This window comes from Anolis sagrei, chromosome 5 (assembly GCF_037176765.1).
Source record: "Anolis sagrei isolate rAnoSag1 chromosome 5, rAnoSag1.mat, whole genome shotgun sequence".
Taxonomy (NCBI): domain Eukaryota; kingdom Metazoa; phylum Chordata; class Lepidosauria; order Squamata; family Dactyloidae; genus Anolis; species Anolis sagrei.
Window position 1 is genome coordinate 136,413,550 of NC_090025.1, and position 27,695 is coordinate 136,441,244.

Sequence of the window (27,695 nt, forward strand, 5' to 3'; positions counted from 1 at the left end):
TCCCCAGAAACATGCCTAACAGAAGTCTGATGAGTTCTGCTTATTAAAAATAATGCGCTCTCGCCAGTATTTCTGAACTTGCATCATCTCATCAGACTGGCATGCCATGGCAATTAGTCAGATAGATAATTACAAAGGAACCACAAAGAAACACTTCTTTCTCCTCAACCTTGTTATGCGGAAAGTTCACCACATTCCGGAAACAAAAAGAATTTGTAAAATATGTGAACTTCTCATATATACAGTACTAGGTGGAAGACAGTTTGTGAAACGCAGGCCTTTTCTTCTGATCCATTGATAATATAGGTTCAAATGCTTTTTAGTAGAACTGTAGAGTTAAATTCCCTCCCACAAAACTACTAGTGTATTTTACTTATCTTGTATACTGCATAATTTTATCTAAACAAGATTCAGTGGTCGATTGTCACTTTAGATGTTGCATAATAATAACACTTGATTTATATTCTGCCCTTCTCACCCCGAAGGGGACTCAGGGCAGATCACAGTACACATACACGGCCGAGATTCAATGCCGTTTTTTTTTGGACGGGACAAAGACAACTAATGAAATTTTTTATAATACGAACACACATACACACCATATTGGTGGAAGAAATATATGCCCTTTTACTTAGGGTGCAGTGACACCATGGATTAATGCAGTTTGACATCATTTTAACTGCTATGGCTCAATGCTATGGGTTCATAAGCAGTTGTGGAGTTCCCAGTGGCGCGGTGAGTTAAACCCTTGTACTGGTAGGTCGGAGGTTCGAATCAAGGGAGAGCACAGATGAGCTTCCTCTGTCAGCTCCAGCTCCCCATGTGGGGACATGAGAGAAGCTTCCCACAAGGATGGTAAAAATCAACAACATCCAGGTGTCCCCTGGGCAACATCCTTGCAGATGGCCAGTTCTCTCACACCAGAAGTGACTTGCAGTCTCTCAAGTTGCTTCTGACACGAAAACATAAAATAAAATAAGAGTTGTAGTTTAATGTGACACCGGGACTATTTGGTAGAGAAGGCTAAAGACCTTGTAAAACTGCGACCCCCATACCATAGCAAAGTGGGGTCAAACTACTCTAATCCAACAGTATAGATGCACCCTTCATTTAGGACCTCCTGTATAAGCTACTACACCCTCTTCTCATCACTCTTGCCATTGATTCTACTGAAAATAATAATATTCGCTATTATCTGTAGTTATATGTTACTAACCACATGAACTCTACCGCTATGGGGATTGTACTCTGCTATGAAAAGCAGACAAACGTCTGACAATTGCAAAATATAATGGAAACAAAGGTATGTTATGCAAATGACTGGAGGGGCTTATGAATTCTATATTTACAGTCCTTGTGAACTTTAAAGCGGGAATCCTCTTGGTGACTCATGCCAGAATAACTCCTTTTTGCCATGCTTCACAGCACTGCATGCCATCAGATAGAGGCATCCCTGTTGCCAGAGAAAGCTGTTCTGTCAGTCAGTGAACAGTTCAGAAGCGCCAAGCCAGGCGGCTCTCTGTATTGACACAGGCGACTTCCTGTTATTCCCCCACCCTTGGCTGCATATCTTCAACCATTTTATGCCTATTACTGTAATGTACACTGGCCAAAGGGATCTCAGCCTTAATCTGTTTTCAAATTAATAAGACTGTTTTCCAATTGATAAGACTGTTGATAGGATTGCCCTCTTTTTGTATGGCTACTTTATCTCAAGATGCTCAGCAACTGATTTGCTCTATTTTGTTATCTTTGTTATAAAATATTTAAATTACATTTCATTCCATCATATTCCCCATAACATATAACATATTCTATACTGCTTCAACTCAGATGGTGCATTAGTTTAGCATTTCTCATTAAACTGGAGGGAGAGGGGAAAGAATGTAGCATCACCTTTAAGGCTTTTCTTTTAATTTGATAAGGCTTTTTGGATATAAGGTCTACTTCTTCAGATGCAGTGCTGTGATATTATAGTGTCAGATTCAAAAGTTCTTTTATATAGTTGTTGGAGTGGAAGAAAATGCAATAGGATCCAGAAAGATGCAAATCATGTTAATTGCTGTAAAAGGATGTACGAGGTAACACAACAGGATTGCTTCTTCCTTCCATCCTGATTGCATATCTCTCTACTATTTTTTAGAGAGGATGAGGAAAAATATTGGTCTAAAATCCTGGAGAGCCACTGCTAATCAATGCCCATTATACTAATCTTCTGTGCTCTGGCACCACGAGATGCAGAGCTAACCTTAAGAAATGGGGCCACAAAGTGAAGTCCACAATATGAGAGTGTGGAGAAGAGCAAACCACAGACTACCTATTACAATGCAGCCTGAGCTCTGCCACATGCACAATGGAGGACCTTCTTATAGTAACACCAGAGGCACTCATAGTGGACATTTAGTATAATGCCATGTTTTTCAACTTTTGTTTGTTTTTAAATATATTACAACTGTACCCTCAGTTCGCTTCTGACACAATAAATAAATAATCTTGACAGGATGATGCTCTAATGTGAAATATGAATTTTTCCAATATTGTTACATGCCTCCAAGTTGACTGCATTTTATGGTAACCCTATTGTAGGGTTTTCTTGGTAATAATTACAGTATTCAGAGGAGTTTGACATTGCCTTTCTGAGAATGCACTTACCCAAGGACGCCCAGTGGGTTTCCCATATACATATATGAAATATAATGAGTGGATATTCTTAAGAGCTGCCCAACTCGCTGTTCAGAGGGTGTGGTGGATCACGTCCTGTAATGGAGGTTGGGTCTTCTTCCTAGTGTCCTACATCATTCCTGCCCCAGGAGGAGAGATGGGAATGGCCTGAATTCATTGGTTGGGAAGCATAACCAGAGCAACCCATATGGTCAGGTGAAGCTTATTTAGATGGCTGCTTATGCACACTCACCAGTATTCTCCAAGAGCCAACCAATCTTCCCACCCTTTATTGAAGCCATCTTATTTTGTATTATGTGTTTCTGTCGCAACTTGGATAGCAATTGGCATAGGTCCAAGATCTGGAATATAGATTGCCAGTGTCACAAAGGCATTGGTAAACAGGAGCACCTGGTGGCGCAGTGGGTTAAATCCCTGTGCTGGCAGGACTGAAGACCGACAGGTCGCAGGTTCGAATCCGGGGAGAGGCGGATGAGCTCCCTCTATCAGCTCCAGCTCCTCATACCGGGACATGAGAGAAGCCTCCCACAAGGATGATAAAAACATCAAATCATCCGAGTGTCCCCTGGGCAACGTCCTTGCAGAGGGCCAATTCTCTCTCACACACACCAGAAGCGACTTGTAGTTTCTCAAGTCGCTCCTGACACGACAAAAAAATAAAAATTGGTAAACAAATGGGGGTTCTCTACGGGCATAATGGGGTTTTGCCCAGCTCTGGAGCAGATATCTTTTCTGTACTCCTTGGTAGCAGGGAGAGTTTACATGGGGGCATTGGCCCACATAGATCTTTCCTGTCTTCTCATGTATTCCAGCAATAGGCCAGAGTATTGGATGATGGCTAGATTGGTCGATGGCTAGATCTGAGATCAATATGTATGAGTAAACCTTACTTACAACTATAACCAATATAGTTGTGACTTTATTTTTTACAACTACTTTGTGTGCACCAGTCTTTTGTCAAGCAAGGCAGATCTCATACACTACAGGTCCAAAAAGAGGTGGGAACATCCTGGACTCATTGGCTGGGAAGCCCAACCGAAGTGATCTACTATATATGCAGGTATCAATTTGGTCAGGTGAACACACCATTACTCTTTTGTCTGTGAAGCATGCAGCCTTTTTACACTTTTTTTTTCAATACACAGGGTAACTGTGAAACAATTTAATTGTAAAGAAATCCTTATTTGATTATTATTGGGGGTTGTTGAGTTTTTGGCATTGCTCTCAAGGTTTTGTTTAAAAAGCAATAAAAATATTGACAGATTATTTAAAAAACTATTAAACTGTAAACAAGAAGACCCTGTTTCATAGCATCTCACTTTAACAATGTCAGTAGTAGTCCATTCAAAATCCCATTTAACAGTTTTTGTTTTGAAAAGCAACACCAAGAAATGAGGTATGCAAATTTTAGATATCACATCAGACTCATTTTATGCAACTAAGTGTATTTTACAACTAACATTGTACAAAATAGACAGTACCATTGTGCCTGTAGAAGTACTGCAGTTTAAAACAGAAAAAATACATTACTACAATAAATCAGCAAACATCACAACTGTCAGGGGCTACAAAATTCCATTATTCTAGATGAAGGTCTGTTATATTTAATATGTTTAGGTTAAACTTATTACCAAAATTCCCATCCTGTTGTTTTATACTGGTTCACAAAATAAAAACTTTCTGTGAGAAAAAGTGAATTCCTTGCTAGGATGTGGTGATTCTTCCATCAGGAACCAGATGAACAGTGTAAATATATAGGTTTAACAGCCCAAGCCTATGTGTTTAAATTCGACTGACTTCAACAGGATATACTCTCAATATATAATTTAACTAGATATATTTTTGTTCTTCCAGGCTTCTATCTGCTGATGACCCTACAGTAAAAGGAGCCATCTTTGTTGAGTCAGCCTGTATCTTCATGGATTTGGTCTATTCGTGATGGTATCTGAAGGTATAAAATGCTGGTAGGAGCAAATAATGGAGCAACAGGAAGACATAACAAATTTAGAGAAGAATGAAATAGAATGTTCTAATGATTGATGCAAATAATAACAGTGGTATTTTGATTTTAAGTACATTTACTTAAAAGTCAATTCATAAGCACCATGGGGCTCATACTCTTATAAAGGATGTAGCATCAATAGCAGACTGCAGTCCTATACAATTTACTTTGTTGAAAGTATCACTGAACCAAATTTTTGAGTAAGCATGCATAGGATTGTGCTGTCAATTATAATAAATGGTTTCTGGATGGTTAGGACAGCAGACCAAGCTACAGAGTCATTTCAGGATTGAATGTACATTCAGAGCTGTGAGCATCCTTGATTGGCACGCTTAAGTATGAAAACACTTTTAGTGCTATAAACCATCTTCCCTTCCATTGTATTTCTTATTATAGTTCTAATGAAAGAACTGTTGCTTAACTTATACATTTAAACTGATTGTAAACAAAACTGCAAAACCTATACTCATAAAAATATTTTATCGGAAAGTTTATATAATACTGAAGGGGACTGTAAATGTTTTTGTTCTGTATCTATATATTGCTAAAATGCATAAATGTTCACAGCTATATCGAAAAAGAAAGAACTGCATTTTCCTATGATTTGTTCTATAATATTTAATAAAGGATCTTTTTTAAAAAGAAAAGGTTGATATAGGAGCAAATGTTATATATATATATATATACACTACTTATTTATTCACTCTGGTGCAACAATTAATATAACTGGCCTGGATCCAAAAGGCTGCACAGGGAATTTCCACTCACACGCAAATACACACACACACCGCTTCCAAGGCTTGCCTCTTCCAGCTCCAGTCATCTGCACTGCCCACTTCCAAGACTCAAGAGATCTTTGGGAATGGTCTTTGACACAGTGCAAAAAGACGTGACTGAAGAAGAAAAGGAAAACCATAAGCCTGCATTAAAACTCTTTTACAAATTGAAGAGCCTCTTTGGATCCCAGCCTTTAGCTGAACTGATATAACACTTTAACACTGAGCTACTCTGGGAGAAGGAAAGATCATTTGGGCCTAATGAGAACAGTATCACTTTTGGGTTTCAAGGGATTGACAGTAGTTAGGTATTAAAATCTAGATTATAAAAGAAAATAAAACAGAAAATGGCTAATACCTTGAGAACAAATTAATGTTCCTTAACATTGATTACCAGTGTATAAGGACAAGGTAGTACTATACTTGAATTATAAAGCTAGAACAGTTAATGCTTGTAACAATTTACTCTGTTTTTTGCTTGTAACAATTACAACAAATGTTCTAAATGTGTGAGAAAGATATCAGAGAAGCCAGCAACATAACTGGTAACAGTAATCTAGTAAAATGTGTCAGACATTGGCAAAAATTCATACAAACATTTTATTTAATAACATTTTTCCTATTCAACCACACCAAGTACCAGCAGGTGTTTTAAAGATAATCATTACGAAAAGTCTTTTGCAGCAATAATTGATTAAGTTGATCTTTGACTTGCATACATATAACTATGTTTCACAATTCTCAAATAATACATATTTAGGCAGCTTGAACTATGTTATAAAAATTTAATTCAGTACATGCCAATAGTATAGAATCCAAGAGCTGTGTTAGAATTCACTAAAATAAGGTGAAAATTGACTTACCAGTAACACTGCATCAAGAACATTCAAACCACATTTTCATGGCACCTTTGTATATGAAGATTAAAAAGTTGATCTGAAAATGTTTTTATATGGCAATGAAATTTAATTTCACTGCCGCACTTTACTTGTATAAAACGGCATAAATCATATTTGAGTAAACATACAAATCGTGCATGGTGGGTAACAAGTCATGAAAATGTGGTAACTGTTGGCAGAAGTTGTGTATATTTGCAAATTTTGGAGAGGAAAGACTAAAGGAACAGGAGTAAATAAACTTTAATGAGATTCTCCATTCAACGACGAGGCTTCTCCTCTAGGTGAAGACGACCTGGACATTCCTCTCTCTGTATTGTCAGAACTAGAACCGCTCTGACTGTGCTGATCTGCAGAAGCTGCACTGGAAGCAGGGGGTGACTTAGTTTTTTCTTTAAAGTCTGTAATAATGACTGTCAGATCACCAACAGTAACTTCCAAGTGTTGGGCACTACTTCGATCCACGTTTTTCAACCTGGGCCTAAAACAATATAAATAATCAAATTAAGGAGGAAATTCAGAACCCCTCACTTCTTCCTTGAAAGCCATCTTTAGATGCCACACATACACATATAGCTGCCTTACTCTGGGGAAGATAATTCATCTAGAATTGCATTATCTATCTCAGGCAGAAACCTTTTCTAAGAATGTTGTAATTGGAAAAGCCAAGTGCTGATTTTAGGACCTTGCATATCCAAACCGGAGTTCAACCAGTGGCTTACAGCTTGATATTAATAGCCTATTAAAACTCTGCTAATCACTACTGTGAATATAGAGCAATAACGGAAGTCAGATATTTAATAAAACAAGTCATCCAAAACTAGGAATTGTCCCAATTGTGGGAACAGAGTACATTTGTCAAGCATACTAGGATAAAGAAGAAAAGATGTCACATTAAAGAAAACCTGGGAGCACCCAAAAAAGGAAACAAAAACAACCCGGCATGTTTCTGTTAACCTCTTTTTATTTTCACAACTTGAAATACTGCAACAGTGGTTCTCAACCTGTGGGTCCCCAGATATTTTGGCCTTCAGCTCCCAGAAATCCCAACAGCTGGTAAACTGACTGGGATTTCTGGGAATTGTAGGCCAAAACACCTGGGGACCCACAGGTTGAGAACCACTGTACTACAATGTTATGGCCGTAACTGTTGCCACTAGAAATTAATTTCATCTGAGTTTCTAAGTAGTTTCCTTCACATATGTTTAACAGCTGACCACCTGTGTCACTGCTATCATTTGGAATGTCTATTATCTAGCACTGATGGCAAGTCCAAGAGTGCATAATGCAAGTCTGGAGATAAAAGTATAAGAGCTCTATTGCATCAAATCAAAATCAACCTAGGCTAGCATCTTACTTTCCACAGTGGATAATATCTAAATATTTTTGGAAAGTCACAGACACAACATATATTGAATGTTGTTTCCTGCTGTTGTTCTTCAGAAATTGTATTTAATTGCATACTGCCTCTGAACATAAGAGTTCCATATAAAACCAGCTCAAGTGTAACATTTCTCATCTTGTTAAGCTAAAGGCACAAAACTTATTGCCTATATTGTCCTTCCTGTCCTTTTGTTTCTGGCATACTACACTGAAGATTTTCTGGGTTCATTAACCAATTTCATTTAATGTCTGAATTACTTTAGACATTTCAGATCCTGGTTTATTCAAGCATGATAACTGCATTTTGCTGATTCAGATGTAACAGGAAGCTATGGTTAATTAGGCCAGAACAGTTTTATTTGTGGCACCTTTACTTTTCAGTATCCTAAAAAAGATCTCAAAGCCTTCTGAAAAAGCTTGAAAACATTCAGGTCCAAGTTAACAAGACATCTTCCAGGGGTAGGAATTCCAAAGATACAGTCAAACATGAAAAACTGTTGGGTCCAGCCCACATTAACCTAGATCTAATAGCTAGTTCCAACTAAAATAGATCATCTGACACAGAAAGATATACATAAGTGCTGACTTACAGTTCAACAGCTATTTCAATGGTGTATTTAGGAACAGCAACCGGATTTAAGTCAAACTTAAAGACCTCTCATAATAACAAAATTAACAATAAGATCAAACAGTAGGATACTACATATTTCAGCCACCTGGGGTACAAATGGGAATCTATGGCCTTCCAGATATTATTAGCTTCCAGATCTCATTAGTCCTTGTCATGCTGGCTGGAGCTGATAGGAGAATTGAAAAATATAGGTGTACTGCCTTTTTAGTTTGCAGCAAGCAGCAAAGAGCTCTAGTATGAGACTCAGGCATCCTCTTTATGGCAGTTATATAAAGCTCTCTCTAAAATTGGGTGAATCTCCAATTCCCCAACCTTGCCAAAGACTAAGGCTCCTTCTACACTGCCACATAATCCAGATGATCAAAGTATATAATCCAAATTATCTGATATGGACTGGATTATCTGAGTCTAAGCTTCCATCTAATCCACTCAAATGGGATTTTCTGTATAGACATGGGGAAATCCCATATGCATGAGCCACAGAGACCAGGAAGAATGCAACAGTTATGAATCATAGTTGAGTAACCACAATTAAGAACCCAAGACTGAGAAATAAGCATACAAATTGTCTCATACTATCAGACTGTTGATCTATGGCTATTGTTTATTGTGGCATGTAGAAATACATGCAAATCTAAAGCAGGGTGGCTAACTTCTTAGGTGACTGGGGCATTTTTTGCCCTTAGTGGGCCACACCATCTAATCCCTCACCTAAAAAATAGCAAGTTGTTCCCCTAGACACCATGGGACAGGCACAATTTGACATTGAAATTGAATTTAACCTCCCTTTTCGGTTTCTAACAATGAAAAATTGGTGGTCTAAAATAGTTCTCCCTCAGTTATATTTAATGATATTGAAATGATGGCTACTGGTGGCATCATTTGCCACTTGGGAGACTGTGGTTTCTATACTGTTTCCTTTGTCTAAGACAATGATCTTTTCCAGCCCATTCACATGAGATCATGAACAATATAGAAAACAAAATCATAAATAACATTTTCGATCCTGTTAAAGTTGGGATCTTGTTTACACAATATATGCAATACATACAATCAGTACGGTTTAAATTCTGCAACTACAGATACATGCCAGATGCCAGCTGAAATTCTTTCCCCCTCATCTGAGCATTTCTGAATTATGTAAAGAGCTGGAATAATCATCCGGTTTTCAGATTTACTTTGTAAATTCCCTTTTCCTCAGTCTGAAACTGCATGAAAAATGTGAAGAGATCCAAAAACTATGTTGCATCTGTAGCTTGACTTGATCTTTGTTGATATGGTCACTGTCATAAGACAGACTTCATGTCCTGAATTTCAAGAGAGAGGTAAACATGTCCTGGTTTTAGGCTATATAAATACTAAAATTCAGGGGTTTTTAAAAAAGCACACACACACACATGAGATATTTGGTACAGTTTAAAATACCGTATATACTCAAGTATAAGCCAACTTGAATATAAGCCGAGGCACCTAATTTTACCACAATAAAACCCTGGGAAAACGTATTGACTTAAGTATAAGCTGAGGGTGGGAAATGTAGCAGCTAATGGTAAATTTCAAAATTAAAACAGATACCAATAAAATTATATTATATGAGGCAGCAGTAAGGTAAATGTTTTTGAGTATTTACATAAAACTGTAATTTAAGGTAAGACTTCCCAAATCTGATTAAACCATTATTCTAACATTCTTCAATGTAAATGTGCTTATGTATCCTTCCAATAATATTAGAGAATAAAATAATAAATGTAATAAGAGAAAAATAATAAATGTAACAAAAATAAAAAAGTAAATTAATGTAAATGTAATAATAATAATAATAATAACAGAGCAAAATAATAAATAACCTTGATTCAAGTATAAGCCAGGAGGGACTTTTTTTACTCAAGTATAAGCCAGGAAGGACTTTTTTTACTCAAGTATAAGCCAGGAGGGACTTTTTCAGCCAAAAAGGGCTGAAAAACTCAGCTTATACTCAAGTATATACAGTATATATATTTTCAATAAATAGATGAATTCACTTTGTCCAAAAACAAATATGTAAAACTGGCCTTCAGATCCTTTCAAATAAATACATAGGAGAACTATTTCCCCATCCTGTAATCCATTCTTACTGACAAACGTTTAAATTGAATATATCTTCCTCATGATTAACCATCTGTTCTAAAGGCAGGAAAATATTCTTTTAATGTCACACAGAGTTTATTTAATCTCCATATTGAGCTGGGATGTCATAGTAAATGTCATAAAAATGAAATGAAATAACATAGCTATTCTTTTCAAAGACTTTTACAGAGGAATGAAGATCACAACCCTAATATATTCTAAATAGCACAAAACAATCTCAAGGTTTACCTGGTTTTCTTATGACTGTTCTTTTTGCTAGCAGTTTCCTTTTCATTTTTTTCCTTTTCTACTTTGTCTTTTTTCTCTTTCTTTGACTGTGTCGGGGGCACAAACTGCTGGGTAACCTGCTGCGCAACCAGCTGAGAAACAGGTCGAGGTTTCCTGTGTGTAGATATATATAAATATATATGAATGCTTACATTTCAAAGTAATACATTGCATTTATTTCTGTAAATTAATCATATAGTCCACAGTACATAAGAGCTCAACACCAAACTATGATTACATTTGTATATATAAACTCTTCCTTTTCCAAAGAACGCTAAGACTCTGAAGCAAAGAAGTTCCTCTCAACTAGATCAAAATGTTATGATGTCCTCTGGTATGAATGTGTGAAAAACTAAAGTGCTTTAATCAAGCCAGATCAAAAAGTCAAATGTTTTCAGGAAAAGTCTGGAAAAACAATGTTCCAGCATTTATTTTACAATTCAAATAAAGCAGTGGTTCCCAAACGGTAAAATATGGTCCACAGCCTCACCGTTACTACATCATTGCAACAGAGTGACTGGTCTCGCAAAACCCTCTTACAGTGCCGAGGCTTATTAAATATGATTTTCTGCGGGCAAGCAGATGGCGACTACTGGATGGCACATATTCTATATCAGAAACTATAGCTGATGTGGTCTATCCAATGTAGTTTTCTGAATCAGCACTCCACATAACCAAACTGAATGTAAAGTTGACTAAAAACTGATTCCTTACCCTTTTGGTACTAGTGTTGGAGAGTGGTCCCTGGTCACAGTGGTTCCTGGTCAAAGTGGTCTCTGGTCAAAAAAAGGTCGGAAGCCACTGTACTAAAGTGTCTAGCCTCCCCACCACCACCAAACCCAGTAACTTCAGCAGTTTAGATGCTGCAGAAGGGCCCTGAGAGAGACAAATCAACCCCAGCCCCAGATCTGCTGTCTTAGGGAGAGATGGTGGAAGCAACATCCTGCTGGCATCAGCAAGCTCTACCAGCTATGGAATATACAGTCCAATTCTGTCCATCAATGCTGGTGTTTCTATTAGCAGGAGTACGTGTTAAAAGTAAGATGCCAGCAGAGGATATGGGTAGCTTTGAATATTCTTAATCTAAGGTCATTCTCTCAAGAAAAGATTGGTCTCCTCAACTATGCCAGTTACCAACCACTTTATTCCTTCCAATGGGAACAGGAATGGAACATTTTTTAAATCTACCAAAAAAAAAAAAAAAAAGCTCATAAAGCTTCCCCACGCTTTCTGTTCTGACCAGCATGAGCCAGGTTCTGTTGCTCCACTCTTCACTAGCCTCACTTAGTATTGTACTGTTTCTTTGTCTTCAATGAACCATACTTTGATGCATGCATATTGATTGAGAAGTCCCACTGAGCTCAATGAAATTGCTTCTCAGTGGGCAGACACAGGATTTCATTGTTGGGTTGCAATTTTTATATCCTTGCATATGTGATTGCTGAGTTGACAAGTAGGGTTCCTTTTTGGATCTCTTACATCTCACAAGAAAACTTACTGAGAGTAATTATGGGACCCCAAAGTAAGTGGAAACAAACTACATATTAGCTAAATCAAAAATAAGTAATGACAAGCAATCAATAAAACAATGTTACTGAATCAAGTATTTCCCAGAAAATGTTCAACTTCCAATTTGAGTGATGATCTGATTTAGTATACTATGTGATTTATCTTTAATATGCAAAGTATACCAATAAAACAGTGCAATACTATATATGTGTGTGATCAAAAATAAGTTCCATTGAGGTCAAAGATAATTGCATTCAGGTAAATGGATACAGCACTTCAGTCCTGGTTTGCTAACCAAGATGTAGTAAGTGGGAAATATCACTTTGAACACAAGAAGGAAGATCTCTTTGGACATAGTGATATATTCTTGAGATAGACTGCACTTATTGCTATTTTTTAAAAAGTTATATAGATAGATAGAAATAAATCTCTCGGTTGGCAAACCAGGACCGCAGTGCTGTATCCATTTACCTGAAAGCAATTTTCTTTGACCTCAATGGAAATTATATTTTTGATTATACACATATATATTGTATATTAAAGATAAATCATATATATTGTCATATTGCTTTGTTATATTTAATGGCATCAAAATGTGCCAAATGTAAGCTGTCCTGAGTCCCCCTTCGGGGGTAGAGAAGGACGGGGTAGAAATGCCGGAAATAAATAAATAAAAATAAATAAAATATATACACTAGCTGTCCCCAGCCACGCTTTGCTGTGGCCTCAGTCTGTTTCCTTCCTTCCCTACCTCTTTCCTTCCTTATCTCCCCCCCCCCTTTCTATCCCTTCCCTCTTCTTCCTTCCTTCTCGACCTCTTTCTTTCCTTTCTTCTCTCCTTCCTTCCCTCTTTCCCTCCCTCCTTATCTCCATCCTATCTCTTTCCTTTCTTCATTCATTCTTCATTCTTTCTCTCCTTCCTTCCTTCCTTCTCTCCTTCCTTCCCTCCCGCTTTCATTCGTTTCCTTTTTTCTTTCCTTTTCTTCTTCCCCTTCCTTCCCCACTTTTTCTTTCCCTTCAGCTTTCTCTCCTTTCTTACTTCTCTACCTCTTTCTTTCCTCTCAAAGCTGGTATGGCCAGCTCTTTCCCTTGCGCAGGAGGGGGCGAGGTCAGGCGAGTTGTTTCTATGCATGCACTATATCATCATTTAGGTTTTTGGGGTTTCTTAAGTCCCTTCCATTGTGTTTTTCTGAGTGATGGTCACTTGTTGGTCCGTTAGGTGTCTTTTGTGTCATTTCGTCCTGTGGTATTTGAGTTATGTTAATCCCACAAACGAACATTACATTATATATATATATACACACACACACGTACTAGCCATCCCCTGCCATGCATTGCTGTGGCCCAGTCTGTCTATATGTGTTTTGTGTGTGTATATGTGTATATATGTGTGTTTGTGTATATATATGTGGTTTTGTGCATGTGTTATAATGTATTTTTTATTTTTTGGCTTTTTAAGTCTTTTTTGCTGCGTTTTTTAGTGTTTTATGAGTGATGGTCACTTGTTGGCCTGATACGAACATTGTGTCCAAAGTTGGTGTCATTTCGTAAAGTGGTTTTTGAGTTATGAACATTACACACACACACACACACACACACACACACAAGGGTAAATGAACATAGAGATTCCAAGAAACATTTAAATTCTTCCTAAACCCATTCAGGCATTGCCATTTCAGTGGAATTTGAAATTATATTCTAATGACTTCTGGTTAGCATTTCTAATAATTCTTTGCTTTTAAGGAGTGGTAGGGCCTCCAAAACAACCATTACGTGTTGCTGACACTCTCTGGAAATATTTGATGTTGAAAATTGTGGTTCACAGGCCACAATCATTTCTGGTAGAATATTTGGTGAGCCTCTTTGAGCGCATGATTCCCATCACTCATGTTAATGTTTGAAAATATAACAGCATACTAGCATACAAAAGAAGAAAAAAGAAGTAACTAAAAGTTATTTTTAAATTCTTAAATGCATATTCATTTTAAAAAAGACATAATCACTTCCAAAGTTAACTATAACGTTAATACCGACCACTCTAAATACTATTATATTCATTAATTGTATTACTGTTAATGCTATACATTATATATTTGGGGGAGTGGAATTATTTCCATGCAAAATATGGTTGTACAGAATGGTTTTGTAAAAATGAGATAAATTACTTTAAAAAAAACCCTACACATTAGAAACAAACCAAAAACTATTACTTTAATCAGATTCTATATTTATCACTCTAAAAAAAGTTCAAGATTATTAAAACTTGAAGAGGCATATGTTTCATCATACAGTATAACAATTTGTTTATGTCAATCCTTGCTTGCTTCAATCCTTGCTTGGAAAATCATTTGCATCAACCGCACAGTATTGGTACATCTCATCTTGAGTAAATGATATATACTGCAACAACTTGTTTCAAAATTGGGATATAATTTTCTTATACAGAAATAAAAGATCATTTTGTCTAGCAGTGAGATTATTTCAAAGAATATGCATTTATTAAGTTAGTTATCAATCTTCTCTGCTCAAGTGTCCTGAGCCTAACATGGCCAAGAGTAAGGGCTGGTGGGAGTTGTAGTCTAATAATTTCTATAAAGTTCCAGATTGGAGAAAAATCATTACCTTTATATATATAAATCCCAAAGAAATTCTTGTCATGAATGCATTGCATACTATTATGGTGCTCTAAATAAGGTGTAAATAAACATCAGATTTGTGCAATCTACATTGTTTTTATTAGAATCCAGAGATCCATCAACCAGAAAATAGTGTCTGAGAGGCATGGAGTTGGATGTAATCTGGTGACACAGAGATAGAGCTATTAACAATTGCAAAATCAAATACAAACCTTTCTCTGGGTTACTGCATATCAGGAATCGTAACATAGCATTCAAAAAGTGCACAGAGAACTAGGGTGCATCTACACTGTAGAATTAATGCAGTCTGATACTTCTTTAGCTGTCATGGCTCAATACTATGGAAATCTGGGATCTATAGTTTTACAAGATCCTTGGGATTCTATGGCAAAGAGTGCTGGTGCCTCACCAAACTACAACTCTCATGATTTCATACATTAAGTCATGGAAGTTAGTGCTATCACACTACACTCCTTCTAAAGTATATAGATGCACTCCCAGACAAAAACAACTAATACATTCATTTTGCAGGGTTTTTTTTTTTTTTTAGTCTCAGGAATGACTTGAGAAACTGCAAGTCGCTTCTGGTGTGACAGAATTGGCCATCTGCAAGGATGTTGCCCTGGGGATGCCTGGATGTTTTGATGTTTGTACCATCCTTGTGGGAGGCTTCTCTCATGTCCCCACACAAAGAGCTGGAGCTGACAGAAGGAGCTCATCTGCACACTCCCCGGATCCGAACCTGTGACCTGTCAGTCTTCAGTCCTGCCGGCACAAGGGTTTAACCCATTGTGCCACCAGGAGCTCCATTTTGCAGGTAATAAACATTGAGGTTGATAAACATTTAAGGATAATGCCTGCCGCAGCAATAAATGACAGTTTTACTACTAATTTTTACAATACTAGGAACTGAAAAATGTTGAATATACACTGGAAATTATCCCAGAATTCTCACTGGACTCAATTTACATCACACCTGCTCCTTTTCAAACTGTGTTAAAAATGCATACACAGTACAGTATGTACAGTACATACTTTATATATTACTATATATCTAAATCAGTGATGGGTAAGTCAGGTCTATGGGTTAAAAAAAGGAGAACATCGGCATAGGCTTAATCAAAAACAAGAATGGTGATAGGAAGCACATCAGTAGAAATGTTTCCTGAGTGAGGCACGGAATGTTACACATTTTAGAAACTTGCTTTGGCACGGATTTTTGTCTTGTGTGGAAGGGCTCTTTGTCTGAATTACATTTTTTGCTCTCATCCCCATCATTCAATTTATTTGCCCTTTCAATATATATTGCACCTCAAAGGGCTTTTTGTGGAAGATTGCAAGTATTTCTTGAATGTAATGGTCTCCACTACTCCAGATTTTTTTTAAAAATAAAAGGCCCTCTTATATGAGTCTAACAAAATTAACAAAATTAATTCTGCAGTTTAATAAAACTAATTATTATAATATAGATAATATAATAAATACGATTTCTTACAGCTAAGTGAAAATACACAACTGTGAAGGCACTTTGTTCGACCGTGTTTCTAAATAGCAATATGTATATACTCATTCCTTTGGCATAACTAAAGTGTGTTAATATATTTCTTAGATCTAAGGGGAAGGTTGGGAGATATCAGTGCATTGGTCTCCAGAAAGAGGTTTCCACATACATTGTGATTTTCATGTAATATATAACATGGCTCAGTTTTTGTGAGCCCAGTGAAACCCTGCATTTATTCACTCTCCTTTTCTCCCCCACTTCCTGCATGCATGCATGCATGAAGACTTAATTAGAACTTCGTTTCAGTCTCAATAATTCCTGGATTGTCATTTAGGTATGGGCTGGATCTACACTGACCTATATCCCAGGATCTGATCCCAGATTATCTGAGATATAAAACAGTATAGATCTGGCCATGTATAGGTTGAGCATTCCTCATTTAAAATATTTGGGAACAAAAGTGCGTTGAATTTCAGATGTTTTCAGATTTTGGAATATTTGCATATATTTGCATATATTATGGGGCATCCCAGATGTCTAATCATGAAATTGATTTATATTTCACATGTATTTTATATACATAATCTAAAGGAAATTTTATACAGTATGTTTTTAAATTAATTTTTGGGCATGAAACAAAATGTGTGTATATCAAACTATCAGAAAGCAAAGGTGTCATTATCACAGACACCCAAGTGCAGAATTCTGGGGTTTGTAGTTCAGTGAGGCTGGTAAAGTCCTCACTAAACTACAGAATTCTGCAGGAGGAAGCAACTGGATTTAAAGTGGATTAATTCTCTAGAGCGATGAGGTCCTGAAATACATTCACTCTATTTTGTGGCACACATTTTTGCTTTGCTCCTCACCTCAAGGTTTTCAAGTGGGACCAATACAATGAAACAGTGAGCTGTAAAGCACAATACACACTCAAAGGCCCCTTCCACAGAGCTATATAAAATCTACACTGAACTGGATTATATGGCAGTGTGGACTCACATAACCCAATTCAAAGCAGATATTGTGGATTATCTGTGTTGATATTCAAGGTTATATGGCTGCGTGGAAGGGCCCAAAGTCCCAAATCCACATATTACTTATCACTTGAGAGCATATAATCACAGACTTCTGCTTTTCTGCTTGTATGAATCATAGAAGCAGAGTTGTAAGCCCCCCCCCCCCCCCCCCAGGCAATCAGGTCTAATCTCCTGCTCAATGCAGGATGTCTAGCTTGCAATTGTGAAATGCAATTCAGAGTGCTTGCCAGGGTCTCTGCTTATGGATGGAAGCACATAGTACTCTTTAGCAGAGAAAACTGAAATAGTTCTGTGTTTTTGTTGTGATTGGTCCTCATTTTACCATCCTTGCTGAGCAGCTATCCCACCATTTCCTTGCTTATTCTCTGGTTTCCAAAACATTTGTAAAACTCCTTGACATTGCTTTCTGCTTGCCTAGCTCGTCTCAGCTCATTTGGAGCTTTATCTTTCCCCAAACTGTTCCCGCAAGCTTGAGCTACTCATATATTCCTTCAGGTGATTTGTCTTTCCTTCCTTTCCTTCTATATATGCTCTTTTCTTTTCTCTTCCTCCTCAAGTTAGCTGTGCAGTCACCTTTTGCTTTTCAGATATTTTCCATTTTTCTTCTTGCATGGGATGTTTTTTGCCCTTGCTTTTAGCAACTCCCTCTTCATGAACACCCATCCTTGCTAGGTGTTGCTTTCTGTAAGAATCTCTGTCCACAGGATTCTACCAAGTACTTCCCTGAACTTGATATGATCAAGCTCAGCTTTCCTGAAATTCTGGGTCCCTGTTTGACTATAATCATGAATTCATGGCCACTTGCTCCTCCTCACTGTGGACCATATCCAGGATGCAATCTTGCAATAGAGATGCTGAATCAGTCCCGGATTATGGGTCAGTTTAGATTCACCAATTTAGAATCTAGCTGCCGACCTCCTAATCATTGTTGCTAGATGAACATTCCAAGGGTAAGTTTTGTTTTGCAAATGTTTGCCTGGCAGATATTTCCAAATTATCTCCCACTTCTACCAAGCCATCAATTGGTTCCTGCTGTTGATGTACATGTTGCAGTTCCACATTTTCTTTTGCATTTGTGCCTCCCTTCAATAATCACTCCCCTCACACAACTAGTGATTGCATAGAATATTTTAATTATTCTGTGTAGAAGTATTATTCCCACAGCAGAACTTAACCCTTTTGCCTTTTAAACTACAGAATAGACAAGGGTGTGAATGGAAATGATACTGTTTGGTGTTTTAATTACTTACCTTACAAAAGGGTATGTTTTCTCCAATCTCTGTCTGCAAAAAGCCACAGAAGTTATAGTTACAGATGTCAGTTGCTGTTTTCCTGATAGCTGTACCATAGTAATTTATAATAGGGGTGGTAGAGTGATCTCTTTCTTGTTCTAGTTTGGAGCTGTCTATGGAGAGAGGATGTGTACTAAATCACGACACTTCAGCTGTTGCTGAGCATCTGGTGCTTTTTCACACATAGCTAACATGGACATTATCATCACACTGTGCTTTGATTGGCAGTGATGTTACCAGGACACTGTGCAAGTGTCTGTCAGTGCTACTGTCAGTGCTTGTTTCTATGGCTACTGCTGTGCTCTTGACCTTGCTAAATACTGAACAAGGTATTGCACCTATATTATACAACCACCAATGCTCATGTAGCACTTTCCTATCCTAGTGAGGCAAAAGGATCACCCTACTCACTATTTTAAACATGATAACTGGAACTTTAAAAGGATAATAGGTTAACTTTCTTTTCAAAGAATTGTAAACTCTTTGAATTGGGACCACAAGAGCTATTTAGTCAATAGAAAAATATGCCATAGAGGAGAGTACATCAAGGTAAAAAGCAGTATAATTTATTGTCATTCAGGTTGCACAGTAAACAAGTTTTTCCTCATGTTTAGGTGGAATTTATTTTCTTGTAATTTAAATCCACGGATTCATCTAGTCACTGCAGCATCAAAAACTAGTTCAATATGACATCCCTTCAACTAAGCATAACAAAATCTCTCAACTCTTCCACATACGGCTTGGTTTCCAGACATTTGGTCATCTTGGTCACTCTTCTCTGAGCACATACCTGCTTATCAATATCCTTGAATGGTGGTGTCCAGGAATGGACAGAATATTGCAAGAGTAGTCTGACCAAAGTAGAACAGAGTACCTTTACTACTTCTGGACCCTTATTTCTAGTGAAAAAACATTGTTAGTTGCAACCCAGTCTTCCAATCTGTCAATATCACTTTTGAATCTGTCCTCTGGAGTATTACCTCTCCTCTGATGTCATTGGTATTACCTACACATTTGATAAGCATGCCCTCTATGCCATCATCCAAGCCATTTTACTGGGTCCAGGACAGAACCATGGGGCACCTCACTAGTCACTTCTCTCCAGGATAAAGAGGAAATGACTATGAACACTCTCTAAATTTAGTCAGCCAACCCATTACAAATTTATGTAACAGTAACATTGTCTAACTCACAGTTTATTAATTTATTTACAAGACTATCAGAGATATTGTGAAAAGCCTGACTGAAATCAAGTTTGGACCATTCCCATGATTTACTCAGTCTGTAATTCTATCTAAAGAGAGATAAAATTATTAAACAGCAACAAAAACTTATATTGGCCTTTAATAAACGCAGCATTCAATTCTAAGTATGCACTGAGTGATTGTTTAATGATCTATTCAGGACTTTACTGATACTGACATCAAGCTGGTCCAATTTTTCAGGTCCGTTTCCACCACCTCCTTTTGCTCTCTTCCAATCACCTGAGAATTCCCCTGTTCTTCAAGCATTTCAAAGACAATACACATTGGTTCTGAAATCACATGTGCAAGTTCATTTATTATTTGTGGATGCAGCTCATCTGGCTTTAGAGGCCTGAATTCATTCTTGGGAACTATGTATCCCTTTGTTACTTCTGTAACTACAGTATTATGGGCTGCAGTGCCCTTACTGGTTTATTTGTTCTGACTGCTTTATTTGTTTGTTTGTTTTTACTATTTAGAGTACTTTTTTTTCCTTTTGGGAGAAGAATGAGGCAAATAATGTGTGAAACAGTCAACCTCTCTGTCCCTGGTTAGCTTTTCAAAATTGACTGTAAATCCACAATATTCTTATTGCTGTCTTGTTCTTCCTCTTGCTCTTAACATAGCCAAAAACATCTTTTTTTATTCTTTTTAACCTTTCTAGCAAGTTTGAGCTCAGGCTCCTTCTAAATAGCAGTATAAAATCCAGATTATCTGCTTTGAACTGGGTTATATAGCAGTGTAAACTCTGATAATCCAGTTGAAATCAAATTATGTGGATTATCTGATTTGATAATCTGGATTATATGGCAGTGTAGAAGGGGCCTAAATTTTACACACAGCTCTTTTAAAACACAGCTCATTCTTTATACATCAGATTCTATGTACATCACCTTGGTTTCTCCCACTTTTCTTTCTATTGCTGAAATCAGTTTCCTTGAAGTTGAGAATATGTAATCTATATTTGGTTTGACCTTTCCTCTATATCAAATACAAAGAAGACAAAATAGCTGATCAACTCCTTCACCTTCTGGACAACAAATCTGTTTGCAAGTGAAGTGAAGATTTTTGAAGGTTTATTGAACCTCATATTCTTGGTAGAATATGACTTCCAACAATTACCGGAGCAGTTGAAGTCGCACTTTATTACTAAGCCCCCTTCTACACAGCTAAATAAAATCCAGATTATCTGCTTTGTACTGGATTATATGGCAGTGTCGACTCATACAATCTAGTTCAAAGCAGATACTGTGGATTATTTGCTTTGATAATCTGTATTATATGGCAGTGTAAAAAAGGCCTAAATCAAGGGGCCTGAACGTTTGGTCCTCCAGGTGTTTTGGACTTCAACTTCCATAATTCCTGCAGTTGGCCAAGCTGCACTGGCCAAAGCTTCTGGAAGTTAAATCACAAACACTTGGAGAACCAAAACTTAGGAACCTCTGTTTAGTTATTATTTATTATTATTATTATTATTATTATTATTATTATTATTATTATTTGCAGCAGTTATATTCCGCCCTTCTCACCCCGCACGGGACTCACGGCGGATTACAGTGTACCCATATATGGCAAACATTCAATGCCAATTTTGACATACAACATATACAGACATACACAGAGGCTATTTAACTTTTTCTGGCTGCTAGGGGAGCTGTCGCTTTCATCGTCCATCTGCGACACTGATGAAGTACTTCCGCATTCCCCGCATGCTTTTTTGATGGAGTGCTTTGCTGGAGTCTTTTTTATGGCCTCATAAATTAGTTAATTTAGCCTCCCCACACTTTAAGGTGGTACCTAATTTTCCTACTTGACAGATGCAACTGTCTTTTGGGTTGCAAAGGTCGACAACAGGCTACACAATTGGTTGGAAACCCACTCTAACCCAGGCTGGCTTCGAACTCATGACCTTTTGGTCAGAGTGATCTTAATGCAGCTGACACTCAGCCAGCTGTGCCATGATCTCATCTCAGGAATACATATCCCTTATAGATATATCATGCCACCCCACCCACATTCCTGTTTGCTCTGTTCCTTTAGCACAGGTTTACCCCTCCATTAGTCATTCTAATCATGAGACTCATCTTACCAAGGACAATAAAACATCTAATTAATCCAAGGACCTTTTGTTTAATTCACCAATATACAATTATCCATTAATAAATATGTCTTACCCCTAATTTCAAGTGAGGTGAATTGTCAAAAGGCTTAGGAAAAACCCTGAAGGATCAGTTTTTCAGTCATTGATGACATTTAGCACACAAATTTAGTGCACACTGACATTAAGCAGGATGTAAAAGAGCCATCACAGACAAGAACATTCTGTCTTATATATTAGTTGAGATAAAATTATGTCAATTGAAATAGTTGACCAAGCCCTTTTTGGACTATTCCTTTCCCCATGATTATGTGTGAGGAAAAGATTCTGAATAAGAGTGTTACATTTACACTCATTTTTTCTAAGTTTCCTAAAGTTGATAGAAGTCTAATGTCTAATAAAAGACTAGGAATGTGTGACATACCAGATGTTGTTGGATGCTAATTGTCAGTCCTAACCACCATGTCCTATGGTAAAGGATTATGGGAGTTGCAATTAATCAGCATCTAGATGGTCACACACTCCCACTCCTGGTCTAAATCCTCCATTCAGTATAATTCATCATTTCCGCTAACAAGCATTTCTATTTCTCCACAGGGAGAGATAGAAATCTGTTATCTTATCTCCAGATTTTCCTTTCTGTTGGCTTCTGCCTGCAACCCGTTCCAGAGAGCTCATATCTGAACATGTGTTAGGAACTAGGGGTTGCATGATAAAGCAATATAAAAACCAATATGTGAAAGCCATTCACATACTCAAATCATATCAATTTAGAGCCACATCATGGAAAATTATTTTGACTACTTATGCAGAGTCCTTTCCATATGCAACCTCAACTGTATAATAGACTGAAAACAAGTCTGGAGTATACTATATGTTCAGGTGTGCATAAGATTTATATAAAACACAGGTAACAATACTAGATATATCAAATCCTTATTTTCTAAGTAGAAAACACTAAACAAAAGAACATGCAAAGAATTACACATTTAGAAAGTTCAGATGATTTATCACTGAATTGGATGCACATTTGAAAACAGTGAGAATGACAGAGATATTGTTTCCTCTTTTCTCATTTTTCTTATCTTTTCACACTCATGGTGTTCTGAAATCCGTATGAAAAGAACCATGAATGAAAATCCAGATTTTTTAAAAAAAAAATACAAAAGAAGAGGAATATAACTCTGTTAAATATAAAATACAGATTTTTCAAATTACTTTAGCTCTTTTCTTTGTATATTGGCATTTCTTTACATATTGGGGGAAAAATCAGCTTAACCTATTTTTCCATAAGCAGTTTCTTCCAGCAAATCCCTATGCTCACTTATAGTAATCCTATACAGTACATTAGGCAATGGGCAGAGATGACGAAAAATATCAAAAATTAGAAGACAAATTAATATATCTGGTTGTTAATTTCTCCTATTATTACTATTATAAAAGCAAACAGAAAAGAAAAAGATTGTCCTTTAATTCGATTGGAACACAGAGAGAGAAGGAGGGAGGAGGAGGAGGAATGGGGAAATATTGTCTATCATACCATGTTTAGAAGGTCAAAGAATTTCAAATCATACCACAAAACACGCGTCTCTCCTGAACTATCTGGCCCATTTTCAATAATAAAAATGGTTTAAAAGCATAGTTCTCACACAGCTTATACAGTGTTTATACAGTTCACAGATACTGTATAAACACAGGAGATAAGGAAGTGCCTATATAAAATAACTTCAAAACTCATACTCACACATTTACATACAATGTTGGGGGTTTTGCAAATATAATAACTTTACATTTTCCAATTATAGAATACTTTGTGTTTTTGTAGTAACCTTTCAAATGATAGAACATCAAAGTAGACATGAAGAAAGAACAATCATAATTAATCTCTCTACTCTATAAAGAGTGGTGGAAGAATATAAGTAACCCTATATAAGGAAGTACTGGAATAGCACATCTACACTGACCATTTATTCGAAGTTGGGCTTGATCAGCTCCAAACCTTAACCTTAAGATGCCCTTGCCTGCATTAACCAAAATCAACAGACAGTCCAAATTCTGACACAGAACATTACAGCCACTCTTCTCAGGGCCACTTCAGGTTGTAAGAACCATCCAGGTGCTAAATCCTATTCCTAAGCCCCCTTCTAACAGTGGCATATAAAATCCAGATTATCTTCTATGACAGTGTAGCTCATATAATCCACTTCAAAGATGATAATGTGGATTATCTGATTTGATGATCTGGATTATATGGCAGTATAGAACAGGCCTAACAGGAATAGAATCAAGACAGCTAACAAACAATCCAGAGCATCAGTGGGAGGAAGGGTTATAAAACTGAGGCCCCTTCCACACAGTTGTATAAAATCCCCCATTATCTCCTTTAAACTGGGGACCCTTCCACACAGCCCTATATCCCAGGATATTGAGGCAGGAAATCCCACATTATCTGAGTGTGAACTCTGATAACCCACTTCAAAGCAGATATTGTGGAATTTTCTGCCTTGATATTCTGGGATATATGGCTGTGTGGAAGGGCCCTCAGATAACCCAGTTCAAACCAGATATTGTGGATTATCTGCTTTGATATTCTGGGTCATTTGGCTGTGTGAAAGGGCCCTGGGAGTGGATTCACCATGCACTGATACGGATCTAATGACCACCCCAGTCTCAAAAAACAAAGAACCTAGATAGATTTTCCCACATTGTTCAATCTCCTCCAATTGTTTGAAAACATCAAAAGGCCCTGCAAAGTCAAAGACAAATAAAATAGCACAAATCACTTTATCTGTGAAAGAACCATGGACCCTTTCACACAGCCATATATTCCAGGAAATTAAGTTAGAAAATCCTACAATATCAGCTTTAAACTGGGTTATAAGTCCACACTGCCATATATTCCAGTTCAAAGCAGAAAATATGGGATTTTATTCAGTTGTATGGAAGGAGCCCATGTGTCTTTCATATGGGGTGTGTAATTCCATTCACTCACATAAGTACACAAGATCAAAAATTCATACAGATATATACATATACAGGCAGTCCCCAAGTTACGAACAAGACAGGTTCTGTAGGTCTGTTTTTAACTCAAATTTGTTTGTAAATCGGAACAGGTATGTATGTATCTATGTATGTGTGTGCATGTATGTATGTGTATATATGCATACGTATGTGTGTGTATAGCTTAGAGAAGGTTAACACCCCTGTGATGTTTGTTTTGCTGTTTGTGCCCTTGTTCAGAAGATTTCAGCTCACTTCCTGTCTCTGTGATCATTGGATTTTGAAAAAATTGGCTTGTGGATGTTTGTAACGCAGGGACTACCTCTATACACCATACTACTTATTTTTAAGTACAAGGATGAAAAACATGGCCTTTCCAAAGGTTAATGTATTACAGTTTCCACTAAGCATTACCCTAGCTGTGCTTTTGGGTGACATAGACTACAATGGATAGGGAAGACAGTTTGACAGTATCTGATGAGGCATAAGTTATTTGTTCCATCAGATTTGACCATGTTGGTTCATCACAAGTGCTATTTCTATATCAATACCACCACCCCCCCACCCCCGCAAAAAAAAGAATATTAGCTAATGAAATTATTACCTGCAATAGCTAAGTTTGTTGCAGATGTATCCCATCACACAATAAAAATAAAAAGTATTGTTGAGATACCATCAATCTACAATGGGAATACAAGTGCTTTCATCTATAAATCTTCATAAATCAGCTTAATGAGTAAGATATCCATCATATGTGAGCTGAATTCAATGAAATAACAATCCATTCCAAAGCATGCACAGTTGTCAATATTGAACTATAGGAAGTCTTTCCACTTAAGTGCCTTTCAGAAATGACAGACTACAAAGGTCAACAGGACCTTTGGCTAATGATCATAATGACTGAAGGATGTATCTACTCTGTAGAATTCATGCAGTTTGACATTACTTTCACTCCCCTGCCTCAATGCTATCAAATCCTTGAATTTGTAGTTTGGTGATGACCAACACTCTGACAGATAAGGCTAATGGTAATGTAAAACAACAAGTCCCATGATTTCTTAGCAAAGTGAGAGTTATTATCCAAAACTTCTAGAGCAGTAGTTCTCAACCTGTAGGTCCACAGGTGTTTTGGCCTACAACTCCCAGAAATCCCAGCCAGTTTACCAGCTGTTAGGATTTCTGGGAGCTGAAGGCCAAAACATCTGGAGACTCACATGTTGAGAACCACTGTTCTAGAGGGTGCCAAATTGTGGCATGCTGAAGCATCTTCTCTGTGCCTGTTAAGACTTCAGATATAAGAACTACAGTCTACTGAGTGCAGTAGAGTTGACGTATAGTATCCCAGTGGATATCATACCTAAATGAATTTGCAAGGAAGGAGAGCTAGAACTGCTTTAATAAGGCCTTACCTCTGTTAGTCCTTTTCTCTAAGACAGTGCTTCTCAAAGTGTGCATTGGCAAACTTGGGCCCTCCAGGGGTTTTGGACTTCAACTCCCAGAAATCCTATCTAGTTTATCAGCGGTTGGGAATTTATTGGCTGTTGGGAGGGGGAAAATAGTGTCTTTCAAATATCAAGGCTGCCTATAGATAATATTGTATCTGAGTATGTGTCTTCAAGTCACCTGTTTATGAATTTTATGAGGTTTTCTGAGGCAACAAATACTCAGAGGTGATTTCCTAAATATTAAGTAAACCATTGGTATTCCTTAGGGTTTGATTTCAGCACACAGGCACACCTATGAATATCAAAATCTGTTGATGCTCAAGTCCCATGATATACAATATCACACTAAGGCCCCTTCCACATTGCCCGATATCCCAGGATCTGATTCCAGATTATCTGCTTATCCCAATTCTAGCATTGAAGACACATATAATCCAGTTTAAAGTAGATAATCTGGGATCAGATCCTGGAATGTAGGGCAGGGTGGAAGGGGGCTAAAATGGTGTCCCTTATATAAAATGGCAAAATCAGTGTTTGCTTTTTGCAACATCTTTAAAAAATGCAAGTTGTGGATGGTTGGATCTGTGGATACAGAATCCTTAGATATAGAAGGTCAACTATACTCTATTCTATGTATATTTCGTCAAAACATGAATTTGTTTGCTTCGTTATTTGATTTAAGAATGAAAAACTATTCATTCTTAACATTTGGAACAATTGGGGCGCCAATGTTCTTACAAATATTCTTACTTTCTAATGTAGACATTTAGAAAATTCATTTTTTTTTATTTTACAATTTAATTCTGGAGATTTCACACATACCCATAGGTGTCTTACAAAGCAGAATAAACAGATAAACTAACAAATACATTAACAAATGCATAATAAATTAAAACTGTACATTTTTGAGGCCACAAACATTTTTCAACAGTAAAGGCTTAACAGATTGCTGTGTAGCATAGTGCAATATTTAGCAAAGGTTTTACAATGCAAAGCAATTCCCTTTGGGAACCATCTCAAGCTATCACTTCTACACAGAAAGCATTTATCCTCAAAAGCATAAATAGCAAGGGAATTCATTCATTGTATTACTTGACAGTTAGGACACCATATATTTTACAGAATACTGATGCTCTTACGTTCAAGCTCCAAATTTGGTTCCATGCCTGCAA

At 37.1% G+C, this 27,695-nt stretch overlaps 1 protein-coding gene across 2 annotated transcripts in view; it reads right to left on the reverse strand.

The window, feature by feature from the left end:
* Nucleotides 1-4,087: 4,087 nt before the first annotated feature.
* Nucleotides 4,088-27,695, reverse strand: part of YAF2 (YY1 associated factor 2) — a 32,717-nt gene continuing 9,109 nt past the window's right edge. The window contains exons 3-5 of one of the 2 annotated variants that reach the window (XM_060777595.2): nucleotides 18,695-18,727; nucleotides 10,726-10,878; nucleotides 4,088-6,837 (exon numbers count right to left, since the gene is read on the reverse strand). In XM_060777595.2, the coding sequence (XP_060633578.1) occupies nucleotides 6,600-6,837; nucleotides 10,726-10,878; nucleotides 18,695-18,727 (424 nt within the window). In that variant the 3' untranslated portion in view covers nucleotides 4,088-6,599. The remainder of the gene's footprint in view (nucleotides 6,838-10,725; nucleotides 10,879-18,694; nucleotides 18,728-27,695) is intronic. The other variant, XM_060777594.2, reaches the window with a different exon arrangement.